Raw genomic sequence first — 26,502 nt, 5'->3', positions numbered from 1 at the left:
CCTGTTTGAACCACACACATACACCGATCAGCCATAACATTATGACCACAGATCTGCTTAATATTGTGTAGGTCCCTCTTTTGCCGACAAAAACAGCCCTGACCCGTCGAGGCATGGACTCCACTAGACCTCTGAAGGTGTGCTGTGGTATCTGGCACCAAGACGTTAGCAGCAGATCCTTTAAGTCCTGTAAGTTGCGAGGTGGGGCCTCCATGGATCGGACTTGTTTGGCCAGCACATCCCACAGATGCTCAATTGGATTGAGGTCTGGGGAATTTGGAGGCCAAGTCAACACCTTGAACTCACTACCATTGTAGGCGCTTTTGGCAGTGGACAGGGGTCAGCATGGGCACCCTGACTGGTCTGCGGCTACGCAGCCCCATACGCAACAAACTGCGATGCACTGTGTGTTCTGACACCTTTCTATCAGAACCAGCATTAACTTTTTCAGCAATTTGAGCTAAAGTAGCTAGTCTGTTGGATCGGACCACATGGGCCAGCCTTCGCTCCCCACTTGCATCAATGAGCCTTGGCCGCCCATGACCCTGTCGCCGGTTCACTGCTTTTCCTTCCTTGGACCACTTTTGATAGGTACTGACCACTGCAGACCGGGAACACCCCACAAGAGCTGCAGTTTTGGAGATGCTCTGACCCAGTCGTCTATCCATCACAATGTGGCCCTTGTCAAAGTCGCTCAGATCCTTACGCTTGCCCATTTTTCCTGCTTCTAACACATCAACTTTGAGGACAAAATGTTCACTTGCTGTCTAATATATCCCACCCACTGACAGGTGCCATGATAACGAAATTATCAGTGTTATTCACTTCACCTGTCAGTGGTCATAATGTTATGGCTGATCGGTGTAGGTGCTCAAGGTTTTGGGCCTATAGACTTAAAAGGTGGCACAATGCTCACAAGTACACACACATTCTTCTACTTCCTTCCACCACCTGGGCCAATAAATCCTTGTCCTAACCTTGTCCCTTAATTTAGCAATGCCCAAATTACCAGCCGTACTGTCATTATGCAGCCCTGTCAACAGTGCTTTAACGAATGCCCTTGGAAAAGAACCACCCGTCTTCTGGTCGTTGGGTTGGCAGGGTCACCCCTGATACCGATACAACATTCCAAAAAGGTTTCTAAGCTACAGCTTCCTTTCAGTGTGGAAGGAATATTTTGTGGATCGTTTCATTTCCATTGAAGGAGCTGTTGAATAAAGCAATCTGCCTTTTGAGCCTGCTCCAGATCACACTCAATAGCCTCTTCCAATTCATACACAACACACCTTCTACTATGGGGTCGACATGAAAGAGCATCTGCATTTTGATTAATGCAGCCAAACCTATGAACAATTTTATAAGAAACTAAGCCAGCTGCTAGATGGCTGGAACAATCTGTCCTTCAGGCTGAATAAACTGGTGAAACCACCGCAATGACCCATGTCCTTAAGGTAATTGGCTTCCCTAGCAAATGTCTAAAATGTTTCATAAGGGCAACCACTGCCAAAAGTTCATTTTTTGTTGTGGCATGATTATGCTCTTGTTGAGTTAGAGCACGGCTGCCATAGGCCACTACCTGCTCTTGGCCTTCAACCACTTGCAATAAAACCACTCTAATACCTAGGTCACTAGCATCAGTATCCATTATAAAATCTCTTGCAGGGTCAGGAAAAGCTAAAACTGGAGCACTAACTAGATGACTCTTCAATTGCTCAAATGCCTCCTAACAGGGGACAAAAAAATGTTCTACCTTTTTTCAGGTAACTTATGCAGAGGTCAGGCCTTACACCACAAAGCATCTATAGTAAGAGGCTAGTCCAAGGAAACACCTCACTTCACTTACATTCTTAGGCACAGGCCAGGACTTCACAGCTTCAAATTTGTGAAGGTCTGTAGCTATCCCATCATTAGATATCACACGGCCCAAGTACTGTACCTCAGAAGCAAACAGGCAACACTTATTAGGCTTCACTTTTAACCCTGTAATTTTTCTTAGACCTCCATCAAATTGCCTAAAGGCTGATTTATACTTCTGCACCTGCAACTCTGCGTACATACGGGCGGCGTCATACACAGATGTTCGCATAGCTGTCTGCCAACATACTTGCACATAAGGTTGACGCATCCATAGGGGGCAGTGTCGCATTAACACATCGCAATCAACAGAAAACAAATCCCGTTTTCTATGGTGCACTTACGATTGTATGGATGTAAATTAACACATACTGTTAATGACATGTTACAGAAACTACACACACAAATACAAATTGCATCCTGTATGTGCAGATCTATTTTGTCTTGATATAGTTGGCTAGAGACTTAACACTAGAACATACATGCACACGTCTCTGCGTATCTGAATTTCTCCTGCATATCCATTCTTATACGTTACTAAATATTTGAATTAAATACATGTAGTGTTTCAGCTATTAAACTCCTTAATGAGCTATAAATACATTCTTCTCCAACCTCCAGACCCGCAGTTTATGTGATATAATACTGAATAAATATAACCAAAAATATGGGCTTCGTAATCAAAATAGTAATTGTGAAAGATTTATAATCATGTTGATTGGTGGAACAAGCGATTTTCTACACATCATATATTCATTATTATTTATTGTATTAGATTTGCACCTGATATAGCTCGTCTGATCGGCTCAGCAAGTTCCTCACTTTCCTGTGGAATTCAATCTTGATCATGATGCAAACCCAGGTCTCTGGATCAATGCCTTGATCAATCACCTGTTTGAATGCTAATTGTTAATTCCGTCCACAGAAAGCAAAGTACATTTTACCTTTCATCCAGAATAGCCAAGCACGAAATACGTAGGCATTTCATGGGATAAAATGTCAATTATATTAACAAAATGTGCAGTTCGAGGGACAAAATACTGATTATGTGCACAAATGCGTTTAGTGGATGAGGAGATGTATTTTAAATACTTTTGTATGTCACCACATCATCTCTGACCTGCTGCAGCGCCTACAGCCACACATCGTACACCAGTCACCCCAGCACTGAGCGATTGGCCGAGGCAGTCAGAATCTCCCTGCTCAACCAATCAGCGCTTACTTGACGCACAGGACGCAGAGACGTGCGACACGCTGTTGAGATTTCAGAGCAGTGCACGTCAGCTCCTCTACGAGCCTCTGTGGGCTACGCTTACCCAGAAACCCCTGCTCTGCGTCGCTACGCAGAGACATATACAGTGAGGGAAAAAAGTATTTGATCCCCTGCTGATTTTTTACGTTTTCCCACTGACAAAGAAATCATCAGTATCATTTTAATGGTAGGTGTATTTTAACAGTGAGAGACAGAATAACAACAAAAAAATCCAGAAAAACGCATTTCAAAAAAGTTATACATTGATTTGCATGTTAAATAAGTATTTGATCCCCTATCAATCAGCAAGATTTCTGGCTCCCAGGTGTCTTTTATACAGGTAACGAGCTGAGATTAGGAGCACTCTCTTAAAGGGAGTGCTCCTAATCTCAGCTCGTTACCTGTATAAAAGACACCTGTCCACAGAAGCAATCAATCAATCAGATTCCAAACTCTCCACCATGGCCAAGACCAAAGAGCTGTCCAGGGATGTCAGGGACAAGATTGTAGACCTACACAAGGCTGGAATGGGCTACAAGACCATCGCCAAGCAGCTTGGTGAGAAGGTGACAACAGTTGATGCGATTATTTGCAAATGGAAGAAACACAAAATAACTGTCAGTCTCCCTCGGTCTGGGGCTCCATGCAAGATCTCACCTCGTGGAGTTTCAATGATCATGAGAACGGTGAGGAATCAGCCCAGAACTTCACGGGAGGATGTTGTTAATGATCTCAAGGCAGCTGGGACCAGTCACAAAGAAAACAATTGGTAACACACTACGCCGTGAAGTGTTACCAAGTGTTGTGGTCAGATGAGACCAAAATCGAGCTCTTTGGCATCAACTCAACTCAACTGGAGGAGGAGGAGGAATGACCCCAAGAACACCTTCCCCACCGTCAAACATGGAGGTGGAAACATTATGCTTTGGGGGTGTTTTTCTTCTAAGGGGACAGGACCACTGCACCGCATCAAAGGGATGATGGATGGGGCGGGGGCCATGTACCGTCAAATCTTGGGTGAGAACCTCCTTCCCTCAGCCAGGGCATTGAAAATGGGTTGTGAATGGGAATTCCAGCATGACAATGACCCAAAACACACAGGCAAGGAGTGGCTCAAGAAGAAGCACATTAAGGTCCTGGAGTGGCCTAGCCAGTCTCCAGACCTTAATCCCATAGAAAATCTGTGGAGGGAGCTGAAGGTTCGAGTTGCCAAACGTCAGCCTCGAAACCTTAATGACTTGGAGAGGATCTGCAAAGAGGAGTGGGACAAAATCCCTCCTGAGATGTGTGCAAACCTGGTGGCCAACTACAAGAAACGTCTGACCTCTGTGATTGCCAACAAGGGTTTTTCCACCAAGTACTAAGTCGAAGGGGTCAAATACTTATTTCGCTCATTAACATGCAAATCAATTTATAACTTTTTTGAAATGCGTTTTTCTGGATTTTTTGGTTGTTATTCTGTCTCTCACTGTTAAAATACACCTACCATTAAAATTATAGACTGATCATTTCTTTGTCAGTGGGCAAATGTACAAAATCAGCAGGGGATCAAATACTTTCCCCCCCCCCTCACTGTACGCATATCTATGCAGAAGTATAAATCGGCCTTAAGTGTTCTTGGAAGATTTTTCCAAAGACTATAATGTTTTCAAGGTAAACCAAACAAGTAGTCCACTGCAATTCAGAAGCACCAACTCCATCAATATTTGAAAAGTCTTGGGGCATTACACAAACAGAATGGGAGAACATTAAATTCAAAAAGACCATATTTAGTGGTGAAAGCAGTCTCTTCCCTACTACTGGGGTGAACCTCAAGCTGCTAGTAGCCACTGGCTAGGTCCAAGGTTGAAAACCATCTCTCAGAAGCCAAAGCATCCAAAGTGTGATCAATTCTGGTCAAGGGATAAGTATATTTCACAGTTAATTCATTCAATTGCCTATAGTCAACAGGTATATCCATCCTTCTTACAGATGAAAACAACTGGAGATGCCCATGGACTACATGTACATGAGGGCCTAATCACATTGACACCCAACATATTCTGAATTTCTATGGTCATTTCTGCCAGTTGATGAACTGGCACATGTCAGTGTCTCTGTTTAACTGGTAGCACACAACCGGTGTCAATATGATGGTAAGTCAAGTGGGTCCTCCCCAGATCTCGAGGACAAAGACCTGAAGACGTCTTCCAACATAAATCCAAACAATTGTGATCAGTCATGCTGATGTTGGCCCAACGCTTGCTGTGCTATCTGGGGCACAACACAACCGGATCCTCCAGTGTTCGCACAGTAAATCCATCATAATAGACCGTTGAAGAATTTCCCATCAACCAAAATGACCACTCTGCAGCTTCTCACTTTTCTTCAAGAGAAGAAGCTGAAGGAAATCTATCCTAATATATGGGTAGCCCTCAGGATCTCCGTCACTCTCCCAGTGGCAGTGGCTGTTGCAGAGAGAAGCTTTTCAAAATTGAAGTTGATTAAAACCTACCTGAGGTCTACTATGGCTCAAGACCACCTCAGCAGACTTGCCATCATCGGTGCAATTCATGTGGTTTCTCAGGAGTTGTCATATGACATTGAAGCTGAATTAATTGTTATTGTGTACTTCTGTTTATTGAGTGCAGCAATTTATTTTATATGCATCTATACTGTGTGCAATAATGGTAAATTGTATTACTTGCTACTGCCCGCTATTTTATTCATTTGTGTGAGTGCTTGCCAAATTTACAAAGCAATTAACAAAGCACATTGTTGTAAATATAACAAATTAATGTATCATTGAAATATTTGTCAGACCTGCTGGTACTTTGCTTTGCCTCTAAATTAGACTAACGAACCAGAAAAAGAGAAAACTCTTAAAACCAAAATAATGTTTTTGTGCTAAAAACCCAACTACAACAAAAAAGGGTGGGGAGTAATGTCGTTGCCCCTATAATTACTTCTTCTAAAGTGACAGACATGAGCGTGAACATACAAAGGTCAACTTCCAGCAGGTTAAACAGGCAGCCTACACAATGCGAGTACTAAATAAACAGTACCTTCAAATACAAACATTATGTACAGACATATCAGAGAATACATCACATCACAGCAGGCAGAATGTTTTGCAGAAGTGATTGTAGTATTGAAATATAAATCTTTTTTTTTCCACCTAGCATCTAGATAATTAAACAATCAATGCATCTACCTTTATTGCCAGAGATGTGTAAACTATGCACAGCTAATTTTCTACTTCAATTTGTATTGTTTTAATTAGATCCTAGTTAAGTGTTTGACAATGCTGGAGGGCTGAATTCTGTATATTAGTCGTCAGACATGAATCTGTCCCAGTGCGTCTACGCACTCAGTTTTGGACTATACGGTACACAATAAGGCAAACGTAAGTTTCAAACAATATTTTCACAGTATATGAGAGATCATTCATACTTAATATTAATACTCAAAGTAGGTTTGACGATTATGAAGCATTAAACAGGTGATAAATTAATGTGTTATTCATTATTTTATATACGAGTATTTCTAATTTGCATTTAACTGCTGTTGGTACTGAACTTTCCTCTAAAAGCAAGCTTGTAATTTGCTTTACTATATTGCAGGTAATGGAAGTAATGCAGTTGCTCCTGTTATACAAGGCTCAGACATATCTGGATTTAACAGAAGTAAAAAAAAAAAAAAAAAAGTCACCAGCTGCCACACAACCAGATTCAGTAGCTTTGGTTGCAGTGGAATTATTGTTTACACTTCATTTTGCCAAACGCTATAAAAAAAGCAGCGCAGACTCGGTGTAATATGAGGTGTACAGAAAGAGTGAAGTGTTCAGAGAGCATGAAGTAGAGGTACAGAGCCTCATCTTATTCAGTGCCTCATTTTGATCTTTTGTTTAGAGATTAGAGATGTCAGCAGCAACATCGAAACTCACTGACAAAGAGGGGGCCCGGAGTGAAAAATTGCATTACTTTGGCTTGGAACCTGATGAAAAAGCGGGCCCCGAGACACAGCAGCACCGCTCTGCAAGTTCTGCTTTAAAGAGTGCTCTGCAAAGGGAGGCAACACGTCCAAGCTGGCAAAGCATTTGTAGGACAAACACCCCAATGTTTTCAAATAATTTAAAGACCGACAGGTGAGAGTTGACTAGTTAACAAGTCATCATAACATCCCCTGTATCCACAATAGAAATTAATTAATGAATACATGCATCACTAGCTAAGTCACAAACGTGATCTTATCATATTATACAGAGAGATCCGGCCACTGCCCATTTCATTTTTCATAGATGTAATGTTTCACAAATAGGAAAATGAGTTCCAAAACATTAGCCTACAATATGTCATAACCTAGTCCTGGATTATGATACATCTAAACATTGTATTTTGTGTTCTAGGTGTGGTATCTAAAACAAATTAGGCTTGCTATGACATGCATCACCATATATTTTTTTCTATTACAGAAGTCTCCCTGACTCCCCCCCCACTCAGAAGCAACCTACCCTTCAAACCGTTTTAATCAGCATGTCAAGTAGTCCAAAGATGCTAAAAGGCTCAACAAGGCAGTGGCAGAGTTTCTGTGTGGATCAAGTGCCAGTATAGTTGAGAAAGCTGGATTCAGAAACCTTATACACCAATTGGACAAAATGTATAACCTCCCCTCAAGGAATTTATTTATGTATAATGAAATTCCCAAAATGTATGATGAGACAAGGTCTATAAAATCAGTGCACAGTTGGCAGTGGCACCAAAGTCATTCTTTTCATGCACTACAGACTTCTGGACAAGCAGAACTGTGAATACATACATGGCAGTAACAGTCCATCACAAAATCTTGGGAAATGCACTCCTGCTGCTTAGGATGCTCAGCATTGCACTCTGAAGGAAGCCCTGGATGATACGGTCACAGATTCCTGGAGACCAGACATGGCCAAAATGTCTGGTATCACAACAGATAATGCCAACAACCACAAAACCTGTAGTGACTACACCTGGATATCCTGTTTTGGCCACAATCTGCATTTGTCAGTCAACAATGCCACATTAATCATGTGGCAATCTGTCTGTCCCAACCCTGCAAGACTGTCTTTGCCTTCTCAAGATCTAATAAGATGTCAAGACTGCTGAAAGACAAACCAAAAACTTGAAAGCTTCCAAAACACACATTAATTTGTGATGAGCCCACCCGATGGGGTTCTACCTACGATATGGTGGAACACTTTTGTGAGCAGCAGCAAGCAGTCTCTGCTGTTCTGGCTGAGGACAGGAAGAAGTGGTACCTAATGCCCAGAGACACAGACATGACAACTTTGGAAAATGTTAGCGATGCATTGGCTCCACTCAGTGATTTCACAGATGCCCACTTGTGGAGAGAAAGAAACAATTCTATCATCAGTCCTGCCACTGATGTGGAAGATAAAGGCCTGCATAAAAGATGAGGAAGGTGACAGTTCACTTGTGCTGGAAATGAACCAGCAAATTAGAGAAGACTTTCAAATACAACAGAGATTCTTCCACACCCACAACACATGTAGAGCAACTAAATGGTGAGATCACTGACTATAAACAATTGAGAGACATCAGCCTCAGAGAACCCCCTGACCTGATGGACTCACCGGCCCATCCTGGCTCACTTTGCATTGCAGCATCAAGCTGTGCACCTGAAAGCGTCTTCAGCATCTGGAAATATCAGCAGTCCTAGGTGTTCCAGACTGAATAAGGAAAATGTACACACCCTTGTTTTCTTTGACCAACAATGTAGGCAAAGGCAAAGGAATGGAGTAAAAAATGAGAAGCAGTCTAAGGTTTAAGCTGAGTAGGGACAGAATACCATTCAAGACAGTTATGCTACTATACTAGTTGGGCTATTGCTGTTCAATTTTCACACATCCAGTGTCAGCTGAGATACAGTAATTTAAAAACCCAGCCTCTGCTCTCAGTCACAAATAGATAGTCTTTGCCAGCCCACTCTCCCATACCTTCACCTCCCTCCACCAGGTGCCATTCATCTGCCACCAGAGACTGCTTTACCTGAGCATCCACATAACTAATTCATTAATTAGTGCATCAATAAACCGTCATTTCACTATCTAGATGCATCAGTCATTCACTTCTAACACCTTGTTTATGTTCCTTGTATCCCAGTTTAGCTCAATTTGAATGATCCCTCATCATTATATCTTGCATATCTGCCCCCAGACTGGGATAAGCTTTTCCTGCTAATCGTCTGATAGAATTACCAATATCTCTCTCAGATTCTCTCTCGTCATTTATGGTTTTGGAACTTCGTCCATTCCCAGTCTTCACTGACTTGGGTCCCCAAGTAATGACCTGGGGATTTTTTTTTTTTAGTTCACCATAATTATCTTTAGCACTTTGTGGTAAACCCCAATAAGATTATCTAGCCCTTTCTGACAACAACAACTTAATAAACTGTAGTTTCTGTACTTCACTCCAACAATTAACATCAGCAGCCAACTCAAACTTATAAGTTTCAGGCATAAAAACTGGGCAAGATCCCTGCACACACCTATTTGAAGCTTCCATACTTTCAGCCCCATTGACCGTACTATCCATTGATCCACAGCAGGGGTGTCCAATCTGGTCCTGGAGAGCCCCTATCCAGCAGGTTTTAGACACCTGGAAGTATTTCATGCTGAACAATGAAGCAGGTGGTGTGGTACATTAAGTCCTTTATAAACTTTTGGAGCAATTATCTGAATACCCACAGCCTGCAGCTGACTTGCTAAATGCATTAATAACTCCCATGTGTTCCCAGTATTTCATTGGTGAGTTAGGGTGACCTATAAGATTAAATGTATTAGGGCTCTGCAGGACCAGGGTTGGACACCCCTGATCTAGAGAAATTAAATTCCCACTGCACCTTAACCAGTGTAGAGTCTGTTATTTGTCTACACAAGGGTATGTGCTGTGGTCACCACCTTTGTTAATCCAGGGGGGCTAGAGAGAGAGAGAAAGCAATGGATAGCAGGTCAAGTAGGCAGCAGGGAGACAGAAGTAAAACAAAGTAAATAAACAAAAAGGCCACTCTCCCATACGAGTCACCTCCCTCCACCAGGTGCCATTCATCTGCCACCAGAGACTGCTTCACCTGAGCATCCACATAACTAATTAATTAATTAGTGCATCAATAAACCGTCATTTCACTATCTAGATGCAGATGTTTATGTTCCTTGTATCCCAGTTCGGCTCAATATGAACGAATAACTGAAACCCGCCCAGATATGACGTTGGTATATGAACCTGCACACACTGCCGTGAATGTTACCGAAGAGGAGTGGAAAGTGTCCGGGTAAAACTTTTTTGTGTTTCTCATTAATGTTTTCATTTTGATCTTGTTTCTAAATGCATATTCTCCACTTATATACCCGCATTTATACCTCTCCAAAAACGCGACCAGCTCAAATCGTATCGTTTAGTTCTGAAAAAGCAAGGAAACAGATGTGCGGCTGGCAGGAAATGCAAAGTATTTTCCAGACACGAATAAAGCCAGATACATATAAGGTTGCATCAGCCCAGTAGCTAATTCGTTGGAAAAGGTCAACATGCATTGAAACAGTCAGTAAGTGTTTTAATGTAATACATCAGAAAACAATTATTTACAGTTCACTGTGGTCTACTCGGACTTTACTACCTATTTAAAACGAAAGTAAGATCCAGTGTAATTACTCTGCAGTTCTTTCTCATAAGGGATCTGCTAAGAAAAAATAATAGTTTAATTCATTTGGCGTTTATAGGTTTTTATTTAATGAAATGGAATGTTGCATCTTAACAAAATTCCAATTCTCTCTCTCTCTCTCTCTCTCTCTCTCTCTCTCTCTCTCCTATATATCTATATCTATATCTATATATATATATATCTATATATATATATATATATATATATATATATATATATATATATATATATATATATATGATATGATATCGAATGTATACATTTATTAAGGATTCATTATCTTTACACATTTGCACCTGCAGCGTTACATTTCCGAAATGGACATCATTAAAAAACACAAAGTTGACTTGATCAGTTGGCTCAGTGCGCAACCCAGCTGGATCCTCCAGTGCTCGCACAGTAAATCCGTCCTAACAGACCGAGAGTACAAGGACCTGAAGAATGAAACAAACCCCGAGAAGATGGTCATTGATCTTCTGGACCGGATTATGGGCAAATCTGACAAATACTGCCAGTGCTTTTTAGATATCCTCTGTCAAGAGGACGTGAAAGACACCTATCCACAGTTAAGAGGATGGAAGTGGAAAACTGAGGAACGACTAGGTACCCGTCACCTATGTATCAATATATTTATATTTATTTACAAATGTACAAATAGCATACTCCAATAATGTGTTCTGGATAAGGACGTCTGCTCAGAAATAAATGTTTAGCCATGATAACTAACTACTTGGTTAAAATGTAATTATACCACAGTCATTAGCTGCGTCTTGTGAATTTAATTAAACAGATAAGAACCACTTCCCTTATTTGGAGAAAATGTTTTCTACTTCATGAACATCACACTTTTTTTTTAATCACATTTCCTTATTGCAGGTGATGCAATGGAAATCTTAAATTCCTGCAGAAATGATCTCTGTGAATGGTTGTCCGCTGATCCCAGTTTCATTATTGAAAAGGCAGAAGATATTTTAACTGTTAAAGACAACAAAGAAATTGCTCATCTGAGCTGTAACAAGGAGAAAATGACAAGGCTGCTGGACATAATAATTAGAAAAGGAGAGAACCAATGCAGGGATTTCCTTACACTCCTGAGTGATGTGCAGGACCACTACCCACAGCTGAAGAAATTATTCAGCACCAACAGAGAAGGTAACCCAGGCCTTATGTGTGCCAGGCTAAATAAATAAGTACTAAATAAACCGAGGTATAGGCCACAAATACAAGCATACATTATGTACAAACATATCAGAGAATACATCATAGTAGGCAGAATGTTTTTCAGCAGTGATTGTAGTATTGAAAATTAATTAAATAAATACAAAATCAATCTAAATAATGAAACAATCAATTTCTCTACCTTTATTGCTAGAGATGTGTAAACTGTGTGCAGCTCATTTTAATTTCTACTTTAATATGTATTGTTAAAATTAGATCCCAGTAAATTGTTTGACAGTGCTGGGGGGCTGAATTTGTACATGAATCAGTGTGTCTATGCACTGCAGTTTCAGACTATACGGTACACAATAAGACACACTTTTAAGTTTCAGTTGATGTTTTCACAGTATCTGCCATGCAAGGTCATTAATACTTTATATTTGGTGTTATTTTCAAAGTAGTTTGGTGATTATGAAGCGTTTAACAGATGGGAAAAATCCTAAATGATAAATGAATGTGTTATTCATGATTTTATATGAGTATTTCTCTCTTGCTTTTAGCTGCTGTTGGTGCTAAACATTCCTCCAAAAGCAAGCCTGGAATTTGCTCTACTATAGTTGCTTGTAATGGAAGTAATGCAGTTGCTCCTCTGATACAAGGCTCAGACATATCTGGATTGAACATACATATAAACCAGTCACCGGCTGCTGCACAACCCGGTAATTCAGTAGCTTTGGTTGCAGTGGAATTATTGTGTACATTTCATTTTGCAAAATATTTTCCAAGGAAATATACTCATTTATTTGTAGTGTTTCATTTAATTATTCAAACATTGACTAATTTAGCTTTGTGGTCTAACTTAAAAATTGGTGTCTTTCAGATCCCTCAAAGAATGTGAAAGAAGCAACTGCCTCAGTTAAAGGTTGATTTTTTTTTTCCTTATTGCATTAATCAAGATTTGCACAATCATAATTAATTCACCATTGCATTACATTCAGTTATTTAAAACAAACGTAAGATTGTTAAATTTTTCATTTCATAGTTTCAATTTTTAGTTTTATTTTGTTATAGTTGGTGCATGTATACCGTATCTTTTTAAATGTATGTCTTGATTGCTATAAAGATCTTAACATTTATTTTGCTAAAATAACCTTATATATCAACTAGCAAACTTGACCACTGAGAGGCTGTCAAAATGTATTATTGAGCCTTGAATGTTGACTGTGTGGTATGTTCTACTCTGCATGTTCAGGAATAATAAATCTGCTTTTTATATTTTGTTTTCTCAATTTTAAAGATAAAATGGAATTCCTGAAGACCTCATTGGATAAATTAGTCCAGAAAGTAACAAATGTGGATCCTATAATTGACCAGGTAAGCGTCAGTGGCTTTCCTGCTGAAGCAGTTGCAAATATCAGAGCACAGACGACTTCACAGAAAAAGATGAGGCAGATCCTGGATTACACAAGAAGCACCAAAGCAGCCGAGGTAGTGTTCTCGGCACTACTGGACCATGAGCCGGATGTGATGGAGGACATAATGAAGACCTATTAAAAAAAAAAGGGCCTCTTTGTGAAAGACCAGTTCATTAAATCACTTTTTTCCTAGCTGTAACAACAAACGCTACTTTTTAAATCGTTTTTGAAATGTGAGAAACATTATGATCAAATCTGAGTGACTTAATCTTTCAACATATATGGTTTCAATTGTGTTTTATATGGCTTTTCTATAGTGCATAGATGTTGAAATGAATTACAATATGTCAGGTTTTGGTCAGTTAATCAATATGTATAGAAACTAGAAGTGCTTTTTGTCTTAATTAAAAGATTTCTATTTTAATACTTTTATTGTATGATATTGGTATGAATAATGGATAAGCGGTTTTGAAAATGGATGGATGGATGGTATGAATAATGCAAGATACGTATTTTGCAATGGATGTTAATTTAAAGATGTACCTTGATTCTTTATTAATTACACTGTTACACAGAAAGTCACATTAAAGTCTCAATCTACATTTTTATATTGTGGAACATTACCGTGCCGGCTGCAGGGCTGCTGGATTCCAGAAGAAAGTAGAAGAAAGTACAGCTGGTTATATTAATCTGCATCCGCCTCCTGCCTCTCGTGGCAGCGTCTTCCCCCGTCACTGTGGTCAGTGGCGCCCTTGATGGTTCCAGCTGCGTGCCCTCGGACAGCAAGTCAGGGTGTAGTAGCATTACTGTGGATGCAGTAACCTTCGATTTCAATCACCACATAACAGTTATCCCCACCCGTGTGTCAATGATCAGACCAGGCTGGGTCAGGGTGAGGTCAGAGGCTATTGACTTGGGGTTCAGTGGAGGCTGGTACAGCAGGCGGCTGAGGGCAGGAGAAGCATGGCTAGAACGGGACATTTAACAGGGCCCGTTCTGCTGGCTCAGTCCCTCTGAAGCAGTAATCCAGTCCAACAGTTCATTGTCAGTAACATCAAGCAAGTGCTTCATGTTCCAAGATTGCAGTTAATTGAACAACTTTCTGTTTCTCACTGCATAAATTAGACCAGTTCGGTAGGCCTCCAAGGATGCTTTCCCACGGACGTGGCCTACTTTAAGTTCTTTACACACTGGCTCCGCCTCTTTCCGGGCCCACACCCCTTTCACAGTTTCTGTTTTTCATATCGATTGAATTAATTCAAACTCTTTTCTACTCAGAAGCTTAATCAGTTGAATTAATTGAATTTCAGCAGTCCATTCATTATTTTCTGCTTCAATTTTAAAGCTTTCCCAATCAGGCTTACCAGTATCCTTGCTTTTACATTCTGCACAAGATGGCTGCTCTTCCACATCCTGTTGTGGTGACCTGACGTACATAGGCTCCTCCCCCGCGTCAGGAGCATCACCCTCTCCCAAGATGGCACATCTTCCCCTCCACTATTCTAACATGCTGTTTCAAGTCCTTCTTTTCCAATTCATGTCCTCCGTAGTGGAGGAGGGAAGAGATTACATGATTTGGAAAAGAAGGACTTGAAATGGACCATAGTCCATCTAGAGATCTCCTCACACTCTCCCTTTCAGGCCGATTCCTCAGGATAGTTCCCAGCAGCTCGTCTCCTCTTACTGCCGAATCCATTTTTTTTAATCCTAGATGCATTAATTCAATCTGACTTCTTGACACCAGTATAGTGTTCTGGGAGTGCTAATTATTTATCTTTAAATGACCAAAATAAAAAATGAAAGTGACAAGGTAATCATGTATCAAGGAGACTGGGCTTATGCCTTTATGCTTACAGACTAAGAACTTTATAACCCAAGCCCAAGCCAAAACAACAAACACCCCAGGTCTACACACTCTCATCGCCCCACCTGAAACACATCTGAACAGCTTTCCCTATATTTGTGAACACAGAGATTATTCATATGAGTTTATTCTGGACAACACCGTCTCTGTTCAGCATCTTCTCCCAACCATCCCCTCTGACCCTGTAATCGCTATTTATATCCCCTCCCTCGTGATTCCCCCCCCAAATCATTGTCTCCCCATTGGCCTCACCTCTGACCCTTAAAATGTGCCAAGACACCCAGGAACAGGAACAGATGTGGAGCAGTGGCGTGCACATACAATTTGGGGGGCATGGGCTCAAGCCAAAAAAAGGGCACCCTGTACATGGTGGCGATGGTGATGTAGTGCAGGGGGTAGCCGCTGAAGTGCGGCCCGGGGGGCATGTGCTCGGGATAAAGGGCACTTTGGAAGTCTTATGGAAAAAGGGCATGTTATCTGCACAAATTGAGCCTTACCTGTGCATGTGCCTGATGTGGAGTGCCTTTCAGGAATTCCAATGATGGGTAAGATGCAGGTTGTAGGCACCTATTCAGGGTGAGTAAACAGTTATTAGTAAAAGAAGCCATTCAAATGTTTGTTTAAACATGAACAAAGAACCACATGCAATTCCATTATCAGTAGAAAAGACAAAGAATGACAATTAGAAACAATGAATATGTAAACATTTAGAATAAGCACTTCATAGATTAAAAATAGCAATGGTTTGTCTGTTGTCCACTATTGTGGACCAAGGGTGAGGCCTTAAAAAAAAAAACAGCAATAGTTGGAAAAGTATGGTTTCCAAAAAATATATGATTTATCATATCACGAGGTTTCAAAACAAAACTCAATTCAGAAAAGATCCAACAAACAAGAAAGAACTGGCTTTATTCAATACAATGTTATTTGCCTCCTCATACCCTTTCACATGGGCGTCGCTAGACCCCTTTTACAGGGGCAGGTGCCCCCAATTTACTTTATTTGTCAGTGCATGAATTTAGATGGATAATCCCGGAAAAAAGAAATGGATCTAAATGCAACGCAGTAACGCGATCAACGCAGATCAGTCACTGAGGGAGGGCCTGTTTGCATGGACAGTGTCTGCCTTTCATACCGTAACACATGTTGAGAATCGTCATGTACAGTATGTTGAAGATACTTAAATCAATATTTTCATAAAGATTAATGTCTCTACATGTGTACCTTTCCCAGTCCTTGTTGCAGTGTAGGGAGAGTGTTAAGCAAGGGAAGTGTGTAGTGCATTGTGTTGCACACTTCTTGCACGCAGCAGGCTTTTCAAGCGTTATGTCTAGCATGCCTACCATATGTACATACTTCGAAGTAAAAATAAAAGTAGTTTCGTTTTTATACCAAAAAGTACATGTACATGCCTTTTGTGCATTGTTTTAAAATGTAATTGTCTGAAGTGGGCTATTAAGCTAACGTGAAATTCAATATACCCGATTTATAAAGTTACTTAAATATATCTGGATGCATACAATCTCAGTCACACACTTCTGTCTAACGCCTTTTCCTTGTATCTGAGTTTTGCTCAGTTTGTAGGAATACGTGAATCCCGCCCAGATATTACCATAAACTTATTGGAAGACATCACACTGCCGTGAAAGTTACTGGAGAGAAATGGGTAAGGCTTATTTTGTCTTTCTTATTATTAATGTTTTCATTTGTATTTGTTCATTTATTTCTAAATGCGTATTCCACACTTATTTTATATCTTATTTATACCTTTCCAAAAATGCAACAAGCTCAAATGGTACTTTTTAGGTTTGAAAAAGAAAGTAACCAGATGTGTTGCGCCTGGCAGGAAATACAAAATACATCGCTTTTAATGTAATAAAAGAGGGCATTTATTTAAACGGAAGTAACATAAAGTGTGCTTAATAACTGCAGTTGTTTTTCATAAGGGATCTATTAAGAAATAATAGTAGTTGAATTCATTCGGCGAGTGTGCGTTTATAGGGTTTTATATATATACACTGATCAGCCATAACATTATGACCACTGACAGGTGAAATGAATAACACTGATAATCTTGTTATCATGGCAGCTGTCAGTGGGTGGGATATATTAGGCAGCAAGTGAACATTTTGTCCTCAAAGTTGATGTGTTAGAAGCAGGAAAAATGGGCAAGCGTAAGGATCTGAGCGACTTTGACAAGGGCCAAATTGTGATGACTAGACGACTGGGCCAGAGCATCTCCAAAACTGCAGCTCTTGTGGGGTGTTCCCGGTCTGCAGTGGTCAGTACCTATCAAAAGTGGTCCAAGGAAGGAAAAGCGGTGAACCGGCGACAGGGTCATGGGCGGCCAAGGCTCATTGATGCACGTGGGGAGCGAAGGCTGGCCCGTGTGGTCCGATCCAACAGACGAGCTACTGTAGCTCAAATTGCTGAAAAAGTGAATGCTGGTTCTGATAGAAAGGTGTCAGAACACACAGTGCAGCGCAGTTTGTTGCGTATGGGGCTGCGTAGCCGCAGACCAGTCAGGGTGCCCATGCTGACCCCTGACCGCGGAGCAATGGAAGAAGGTGGCCTGGTCTGATGAATCACGAGTTCAAGGTGTTGACTTGGCCTCCAAATTCCCCAGATCTCAGTCCAATCGAACACCTGTGGGATGTGCTGGACAAACAAGTCCGATCCATGGAGGCCCCACCTCACAACTTACAGGACTTAAAGGACCTCCTGCTAACGTATTGGTGCCAGATACCACAGCTCACCTTCAGAGGTCTAGTGGAGTCCATGCCTCGATGGGTCTGGGCTGTTTTGGGACCTACACAATATTAGGCAGGTGGTCATAATGTTATGGCTGATCGGTGTATATATATATATATCGATAGATAGATAGATAGATAGATAGATATGAGCTAAAGAATTAAACAAACCCCGAGAAGATGGTCATTGATGTTTTGGATCAGATTATGGGCAAATCTGAAAAACCTGCCAGTGCTTTTTAGATATCCTCAGTCAAGAGGATGTGAAAGACACCTATTCACAATTAAGAGGATGGAAGTCGAAAACTGAGGAACGACTAGGTACCTGTCACCTATGTACCAATGTAATTATATTTATTTAATTTATTAATTTATTTGCAGTTTTGACGTGCATTTTTCTTGTCATATTTCCTTATTGCAGGTGATGCAATGGAATTCTCAGATGCTTCAGGAAGAAATCATGGTGAATCAGCAGATAAGGAAAAATATGCAGGTAGATAAATTCATAATGACTACACTGTAATTTAAGCTATAACAAGTAATTACCCACAGTAAATGTGCATGTTATTTTGTCAAATTTCCCAAGGTTTCATTATGGTTTTACTGTGCTGGTACTTTGCTTTGGCTCTAAACTATTACACACTAAGAAAGCAGAAAAAGAGAAGAACACACTTAAAACCGAAATAAAAATGTTTTTGTATTAAAAAAAAACATCTACAAATTGAAAAATGTTGTCTTTTGTACAGAATTAGGTCACTGTATGAATTTATGGACAGGAAAGTCCAAATGCCATTCATGGGATTCCAGCATAGTCTTATATGTAAATGCATGGATTATGTTTTCTAAATGATTGAAAATTCAATACGAAACTTGTTTGCAGGCCCAATCAGCCAGTCTGTGCTTAATGATGAGGGGAGTACTGTCGTTGCCCCTGTAATTACAAATTCTACAGTGACAGACATTAGTGTGGACATAGAAAGCTCAACTGCCAGCAAGTTAAACAACAAGCAGCCTGCGCCAAGTGAGTACTCAATAGACAGAGATATACTGTACCTACAAATACAAGCATACATTATCTACAGACATATCAGAGAATACATCACATCACAGCAGGCAGAATGTTTTGTAGCAGTGATTGTAGTATTGAAATTTAAATCAGGTTTTTCCTATCTGCCATCTAGATATTTAAACAAATAATTCCTCTACCCTTATTGCTAGAGATGTGTAAACTGTGTGCAGCTCATTTTCATTTCATTTCATTAATCAAATCCCAATGCTGGAGGGCTGAATTTTGTATAGTCTTCATACATGAATGTGTCCCAGTGTGTCTATGCACTCCAGTGTTGCACTATACGGTACACAATAAGACACACTTTTAAGTTTCAGTTGATGTTTTCACAGTATCTGCCATGCAAGGTAATTAATACTTTATATTAGGTGTTATTTTCAAAGTAGGTTTGTTGATTATGAAGCATTAAACAGATGATGGGACTAAACCTTAATGATAAATGCATGTGTTATTCATGATTTTACACATGAGTATTTCTCTTTTGCATTTAGCTGCTGTTGCTGCTGAACCTTCCTCCAATGGCAAGCCTGGAATTTGCTCAAACATAGTGTCATGTAGTGGAAGTAATGTAGTTACTCCCATTATGCAACATTCAAACGTAGCTGGATTTAAAATAAGTATAAAACAGTCACAGGCTGCTGCACAACCAGGTAATTCAGTAACTTCGGTTGCAGTGGAATTATTGTGTACAAAGTATTTTCCAAGACAAAAGCAAAACTCATTGTCTTCAATTTAAAGGTTTTGTAGTATAATTTTAAATCTTACTAATTTGTTTTTACTGTTTAATTTAATTGGTCAAACATGGACTAATTTAGTTAAGGCTTTGTAATTTAAAGAACTTAAACTAAAGAAAGTAACTTAAACATGATGTCTCTTTCAGATCCCTCAAAAAATGTGAAAAAAGCAGCAGCTGCCTCAGTTGAAGGTTTTTTTTCTTTATTGCTTTCATCAAGATTTGCACACTCATAATTAATTCACCATTGCATTACATTCAGTTATTTTAAACAAACATATGACATATAACAGTTTTTCACTTCATAGTTCCTATTTTTTGTTTTATTTTGTTATAGTTAGTGAGTTAGTGTTAGTGTCTTTTTAAATGTATGTCTTGATTGCTATGAAGATTTTAAGGTAATTTAGATTTTGCTAAAATAGCCTTATGTTTCAACCAGCAAACTTGACCTGCTGAGAGGCTGTCAAAATGTATTATTGAGCTTTGACTGATGACTGTGTTGTTTCTATTACTGTACATGTTTAGGAGTAATAAATCTGCTTTTTTTGTTTGTTTTCTCAATTTTTAAGATAAGAAGAATTTCCTGAAGAACATATGAAATTAGTCCATAAAGTAACAAATGTGGATCCTGTAATTGACCAGATAAACGTCAGAGGCTTTTCTGCTGAAGCAGTTAAAAATATCAGAGCACCGAACTGGAAAAGATGAGGAAGATCCTGGATTACACAAGAAGTATCAAGGCAGCCGAGGAAGTGATCCTCTTTGTGAAAGACCAGTTCATTAAATAACTTTTATTCAATTGTGTTATATATGGCTTTTCTATAGTGCAAAGGCATTTAAATTAATTGTATTTAAGTTAATCAATATATATACAAACTAGAAGTGCTTTTTTGGCATAATTAAAATACATTTCTGTTTTGATATTTTTATTGTATGATATTGGTATGAATAATGCAAGATACACATTTTGCAATGGATGTCAATTTAAGACCTATCTTTCAGGCAAAGCTCCATGTACCTTGATTCTTTATTGATTACATCATTACACAGGAAAGTCCACATTAAAAGTCTTAATCTACATTTGTATAATCTTAATGCCAATAATACAAATTATAATAATAATTGTAAATACTTCATTCATACTGAGTGGTATTTTGTTGAATGGGGATGTTTATTGGGATTCCCTGCATTTTCAGGGCTGGATCTACATCTGAGGACAATTCATTGTTATTTTTGGCTCTTCTGTAGTTCGGTCTCCTTTGTGTCTGGTTTCTTCCTGGATGACTGCTTTCTCTGCGCTGTACAGCACTGTCCCAGTAAACCACGTTTAGCCCAACAAACAAATCTGCATGGGTTTTATCAGATCCTCTGTTTTCAGTAGATGGCTCAAGGCTTTCAGTATTTGGCGAGCTTTCCTTATACTGTAATCCTGGAGTTCGAAAAGAGGACCTTGTGATTGTATTTGCAGACACAACTGTTCTGCTTTCCTCACTCTTTCTGTGTTCGGAGGAATGACATGTTTTGCCACGGAGGTGTCTCAATTTTGGTTTGGGTGGCTGTTTTTGATGTGAGATATTACCAATCCCATGTCCATCAGTGGGACTTTGGTTTAAATGAAGACACTGAAAACCATTCAGAATCATGTCCTTCGAGGTAATGACAGGTGATGTACTCGTACTCCCTTCAGCACCGACTGGGTTAGAAGCCTCACTGCTACTTGTTGGCCTAACTGACAGCCCTATGCCTGGGACAAACAGTTCCTCTTGAGGTTTGACCATCATTTTTGACTGAGTCTTTGAAGGTAAGGTCACTGTCAGTTTGTCTTTACTTGGCACTTTGCTCCATGTCAAGGTGTTGTAGATCACCTGTCCATCCAATGGACAGGAGTTACTCCCATGGGAAAACCACTTGTCAATGCAATTCAGATGGAACTGTAGAGTAGAAGAATAGAACAGTTTACAGGTGTTCACCCTTAAAGAGGTACATTTTCATTACAATTTTGAATACTTTCCTGTATTAAATTAAAATTCAAGTAAAAATAAATTTACATCCCAGCATGTATGCTAAACTGGAGCAAATGTTTGTATTGTTACCTTATGGTGGCAAGGCAGCTCTCTTACATACTGGCCCAAGCTAAATATCTTCAGACAAAGTCTGCACTGTTGGCCCGGCTCCATCAGTTTGCTGCTTGCTCGCACTTTCAGCAGTGGCAGACTTTTCACAATATGTTCAGGGACCTTTTCAGACTTCATAGTAAAACTGCTCATAGAAATAGAAATAAGAATTGCTGCATCATTCCTTTGAACATATATGCGTTTTAAAGTGTAGTATTTGCAGAACTATAACTGAGTAACTGAAAGAAAAAGAAAATACATCATAAAGCATGAAAGACTTTGAGGGCTTTTTAAAATCATATCAAAACCACTATTGTCTACAAAACAAGGATATTGTTATTATTATGTGTGCGACTGGAGTGAAAATTACAAAGAAAAATTCAAATGACATGGAAGTGTGTTAAAGTATTTCTATTCTTGCCTGTCTTGTTTCTTCATCGATTCAAAATCTGATACCATTGACTTATCCCCTAATGCTTCACTTGGAGGCTGACCACAGACTGCTGCCTGATCCAACAATCGCCACCGCAGTGTCCTCTTCTGGATACAAGAAAAAACATGCAAAGCTTTAAAGATATTTCAAAGAAAAAATTATCAAAAGAAAAAAAATCAATGAGGCCTTATACAATAGCAGGGGGTTTGCTTAACATGATATGGTTATGGTATGTCCAATTAGGAAGTCACAAATTTAATTTGCATGGTCTCTTATGCGAGTGATCATTCTTCAGCCTGGTCAAGGCTTATTAACATATATAGGGAAAAAGAGGTGGAGAATATGCTCACCAGACGGAAAACGAAAACATGCGATGGGTGGCCCTGCTTTCTGAAACATTCCTCACACAGATGGTAATCACTACAAACTGTACATCTGCACAGACAAAGATAAACAAAACACTTGGTCTGTGGTACCACAAGCTCGGCAGTTGCCTAAGACGATTACTAGAGTTTACTGGAAAAGAGACACTATAGATAGAGACCTACAGAGACGTAACTATTTTTGACAATGCAATACAATCCATACAGTATTGATAGTCATACAATTCTTAAATGCTTATACAATTTTTGTTTATAGAAACATACGTGTACACCTGTGCAAGCGAAGACCTCGATTGTGTTGCTAATTCAACTTTGTGTAAACTTCATTAAGTGTGACTATATGGAGGCTAATGTATCTAAGCAATAGTTTTGTTTGTTTAGTTTCTTGGCCAGTTAGACATCCTGCTGCAATTAGGCCCTGTTTATACAGTGGTTTACTGCCATCTTGTGGTAATATTTGTCAGGAAGATTATTATTTGTTATGTAGCATTTTCTGGAGGATCTAACTTAACAAGCTTTGAAAAGATACAATATATAGTAACTGTAAAACACTATCCTAATGGCTAGTGACATATATACTGTTACATCAAGATAGTAAACAAATAGTGAACAGATATTCAGTCTAATCAGCAAAATAAAACATTGAAGACTAACAGACTTAAAAGAAAAGCAGAAATCTGAGGAGGGCAGTCTGGTCTTTTCAGGAGGAATCATTACAGAGAAAACTGGTATTTGGTTTATATGGAAATCTTTCATTTGTTGAACAAAAAGGCAGTTATTAAGCAAAGCACACGCTGACTCATACGTACTTCAAACACTTGCCGCTGATGGGACAGACCATGCAGCCGTTGCAAGCGATTCCCAGATGTCTGTCCAGCCGCTGTCGTTCTGCTGCTGTTACAAGAGTGGCGGCATTCTTCACTTGCTCCAGCAGAAACTTCATGGAGGAAAAGTCCTCCCTACAGAGGGGGCACTTTACCATGGTATCTGTCTCAGACCTGGTCTGGTGGTCAGCCCAGATTTTCATGCAGGAGATGTGAACACTATTGCCACACCCATACCTGTAAAGGGAACACAGACTGTTAAACATGGTTATTTTCTCTTAGTTTATCATAGATACTTTATTCCTGATGGATGTGCTTAAACACCAAACTCAACTACATACTAATGCTGAGTGGAAATTTGAATTCCCCAGGACTGAGATCAGATATGTGGTGTGAGTTTCTAAACACAGAGAATGCATAAAGTCAAACATGAAAGAAATAAATGCTAATTAACTCTGGCACAAGGTGGAGCCACTATGTGTAAAATGCCAAACTTTGCTAAATCGCTTCCATCTTGAAATCCATGTGTTCTTGTAACAAAGCTATCCATTAAGCAGAAATAATTGTCAGTCGTTTGACCTGCAGTATGAAACAGGCAGTCTTTTCTTCAACAGCTCTTCCTGGCAAATGGGACACACATCTTCAGCATCAATCTCCTTTTGCCTTACACATCCATCTTCCACACCTGTGTGTTGCTTCAGCTCTGAAGAGCTGTCAGTTGGTCGAGGAGTCTGTACTCTGTGTTGTCCCTGAAGTATATAGGTGATCTGTCTTTCCACCAAACCTAGCTGAAAGCAGTCTGACACAAAGTAGAAACAAATATCGTTGTACAACATTTTCCTAGCTCTCTATCTTAGCTCATAATATACAGTACCAATATAATTAGGACATACCTTTGTGTGTCCCAAAAAAGAGAAAAAAAGAGTGGAAAAAAAACTTCAAACAAATTAATTAAAACAGCTGAATAACTGAATAAGCTGAATTAGCTTACTGAGTATTTGCATCTTCTTTTGTCAAAACTTTTTAAAAGTAGCATTTATTATAGTAATAATTTATTATAAAAAAATATGATGATTATTATTAATAATATTAATAATAACATTTACACATTAAGGTTATTTGAAAAGGACAAAGAAGCAATAGTAGGTTCTATATTGAACCTAAAACACTTACATTCATGATCTCGAGGCAGTCTGAATTTCCTTAATAAAACCCTTAGAGAAGCAATAAAAACCATGTCATTAGTATTGTCAATAAATGAACAAACAACCACAAAATGAAGCTGATAAACAAATACAATAAATAAATGAAAAACTTCGTGTTGATCAATCTGTGTGACAAAGATTAGCTTTAAGCATTAAATATGGTGAGTCAAGGATTATTTTCTCTTACCAACATATATGTCTGCAGAGGTCTTTTTCTTTTAGAAATGCAGGGCAGGTACAAGTGTGAGGGTCTCCTAAGTATACCTTTGAAAGTAGAAAATTAGTCTGAAACTACTCACACAATACTGCACCCTCTGCAAGAAATATGTGGTGCATGACATTTTTCAGGCTCAAGTAAGTGTGAACAAATATTTATCAAAAACATGGTGAACTCAAACACAAAGTCACAAAATGCATTTACAGGGGGTCAATAATACAGAAGAACTAAGCTGCTTGCAAATTGAGTCTACAGTTCACAGTAATTCCACTGATGATAATATCTCAGTGTCATGGTTTTAATTTATTCTTCAAAAACTAGGGTGCAAATGTGCAGACTTGTTCAGTGAGTAGGAAGGCAATGCTAACTTTAATTCAACATTACTGATACAGTTATGAAAAGTTAGGAATGAACTGAAATGCCCACGATGAAGTAGATTATGTAACCCTGTGTTTTGGGTGGTTATGGGTAACCAGAGAAATCTCCACATCGGTTTACAGGCTAACTATGTGCCATTACACATCCAGAGAGGAGGTCACACGAGGACTAATAAAACCAATATAAATAAGAAATGGTCTCCATGGATTTATTTTTTACTTTAAAACTCTTGGACTCGCCCTCCTCCTTCAGAAGGAATCCAGTTGGCCCAGACTCTCGCAGTATAAGTATGGTTGTGTTTAAAGCCTGGTCTTGATGCCAGCTAACCAGATCATTCAGGCACTTTCTGCTGCTGTTTCGGATCATGATCAACACAGGTCTTCCTCTGGCAGGAAAAGGGAGTGAAACAAAACCCCACAATTAAAACAGTGTGCCCTATGCTCTGCTATCCCTGTTTCTATAACACAAATCCATTCATTACCTCAGTAGGTTTGTTGAATTAAGTGACTGTTAGTTATAAGAAGAAGGAGAAGGAGAATAATACATGAAAGATGATGAAACAAGCTACAGCTGTGCACTGAATCCCTTTTTTAGCAATGATCAAAAGCAATTTAGACTCAAGTAGCGCAGGTCCAGCACCGGTATGCTGATTCCTTTGAAGCGGCAGTGGCTGCACCATTAGTCTGAACATGCCCTGCGTGTGCAACGTAGCAATTACAGAAACAGAACAACACAGGCATTAAACGCAATATTTAGGGACCACCAGAATCAACTCCACCTTATAGAAAGCTTATGATCAGCATTTTATGTCATTATTTTCACCATAATCTGCCCCCTGTGTTTGCACGCTACTTACGCAGTGGTCCCGTCCGCAACTAAGGCGCAACGTTTGTTTGCAGTTACCATGGTGCCAGTGACATTACAGACAAGCTTTCAGTCAAACACGTGTTTCTCCTCATTATCATCATCATCATCATCATCATCATCATCATCATCATCATCCTCATAACGGGGATACTTTTGATATTGCAACATTCTTGACATTTTCATCATTCCGTTTTAAGTCTGACAGCAATTTTGCAAATGAACCTTAGAACACACTCTTAAATGTAAATGATAAGTATGTAGAAAGAAAAACAGATATGCCATGCTAAACCCCCAGAC

The 26,502-nt window shown here is 39.4% G+C and overlaps 2 protein-coding genes across 2 annotated transcripts; one reads left to right on the top strand and one right to left on the bottom strand.

Moving 5' to 3' along the window:
- The first annotated feature begins 10,324 nt into the window (after positions 1 to 10,324).
- LOC136711798 (uncharacterized) lies at positions 10,325 to 13,792 on the top strand. Its single transcript, XM_066688269.1, has 6 exons — positions 10,325 to 10,408; positions 11,098 to 11,398; positions 11,672 to 11,947; positions 12,514 to 12,672; positions 12,834 to 12,875; positions 13,251 to 13,792. The coding sequence occupies exons 2-6, from the start codon at positions 11,113 to 11,115 to the stop codon at positions 13,505 to 13,507; spliced, it is 1,020 nt and encodes a 339-aa protein (XP_066544366.1). The 5' UTR covers positions 10,325 to 10,408; positions 11,098 to 11,112; the 3' UTR covers positions 13,508 to 13,792.
- Positions 13,793 to 20,917: 7,125 nt separating this feature from the next.
- Positions 20,918 to 26,231, bottom strand: zswim2 (zinc finger, SWIM-type containing 2). Its single transcript, XM_066688526.1, has 10 exons — positions 26,195 to 26,231; positions 25,558 to 25,723; positions 24,931 to 25,007; positions 24,712 to 24,752; positions 24,118 to 24,337; positions 23,524 to 23,775; positions 22,682 to 22,766; positions 22,313 to 22,438; positions 21,878 to 22,123; positions 20,918 to 21,715 (listed from the first exon to the last, which is right to left on the bottom strand). Exons 2-10 carry the CDS (start codon positions 25,702 to 25,704, stop codon positions 20,918 to 20,920), a joined length of 1,992 nt encoding a protein of 663 aa, XP_066544623.1. The 5' UTR covers positions 25,705 to 25,723; positions 26,195 to 26,231.
- Between the last annotated feature and the right edge of the window lie 271 nt (positions 26,232 to 26,502).

Source organism: Amia ocellicauda, chromosome 16 (genome assembly GCF_036373705.1).
Source record: "Amia ocellicauda isolate fAmiCal2 chromosome 16, fAmiCal2.hap1, whole genome shotgun sequence".
NCBI classification, from domain to species: Eukaryota; Metazoa; Chordata; class Actinopteri; order Amiiformes; family Amiidae; genus Amia; species Amia ocellicauda.
Note: the sequence above shows the minus strand (reverse complement) of the source record. Positions and strands in the feature narration are given on the sequence as shown.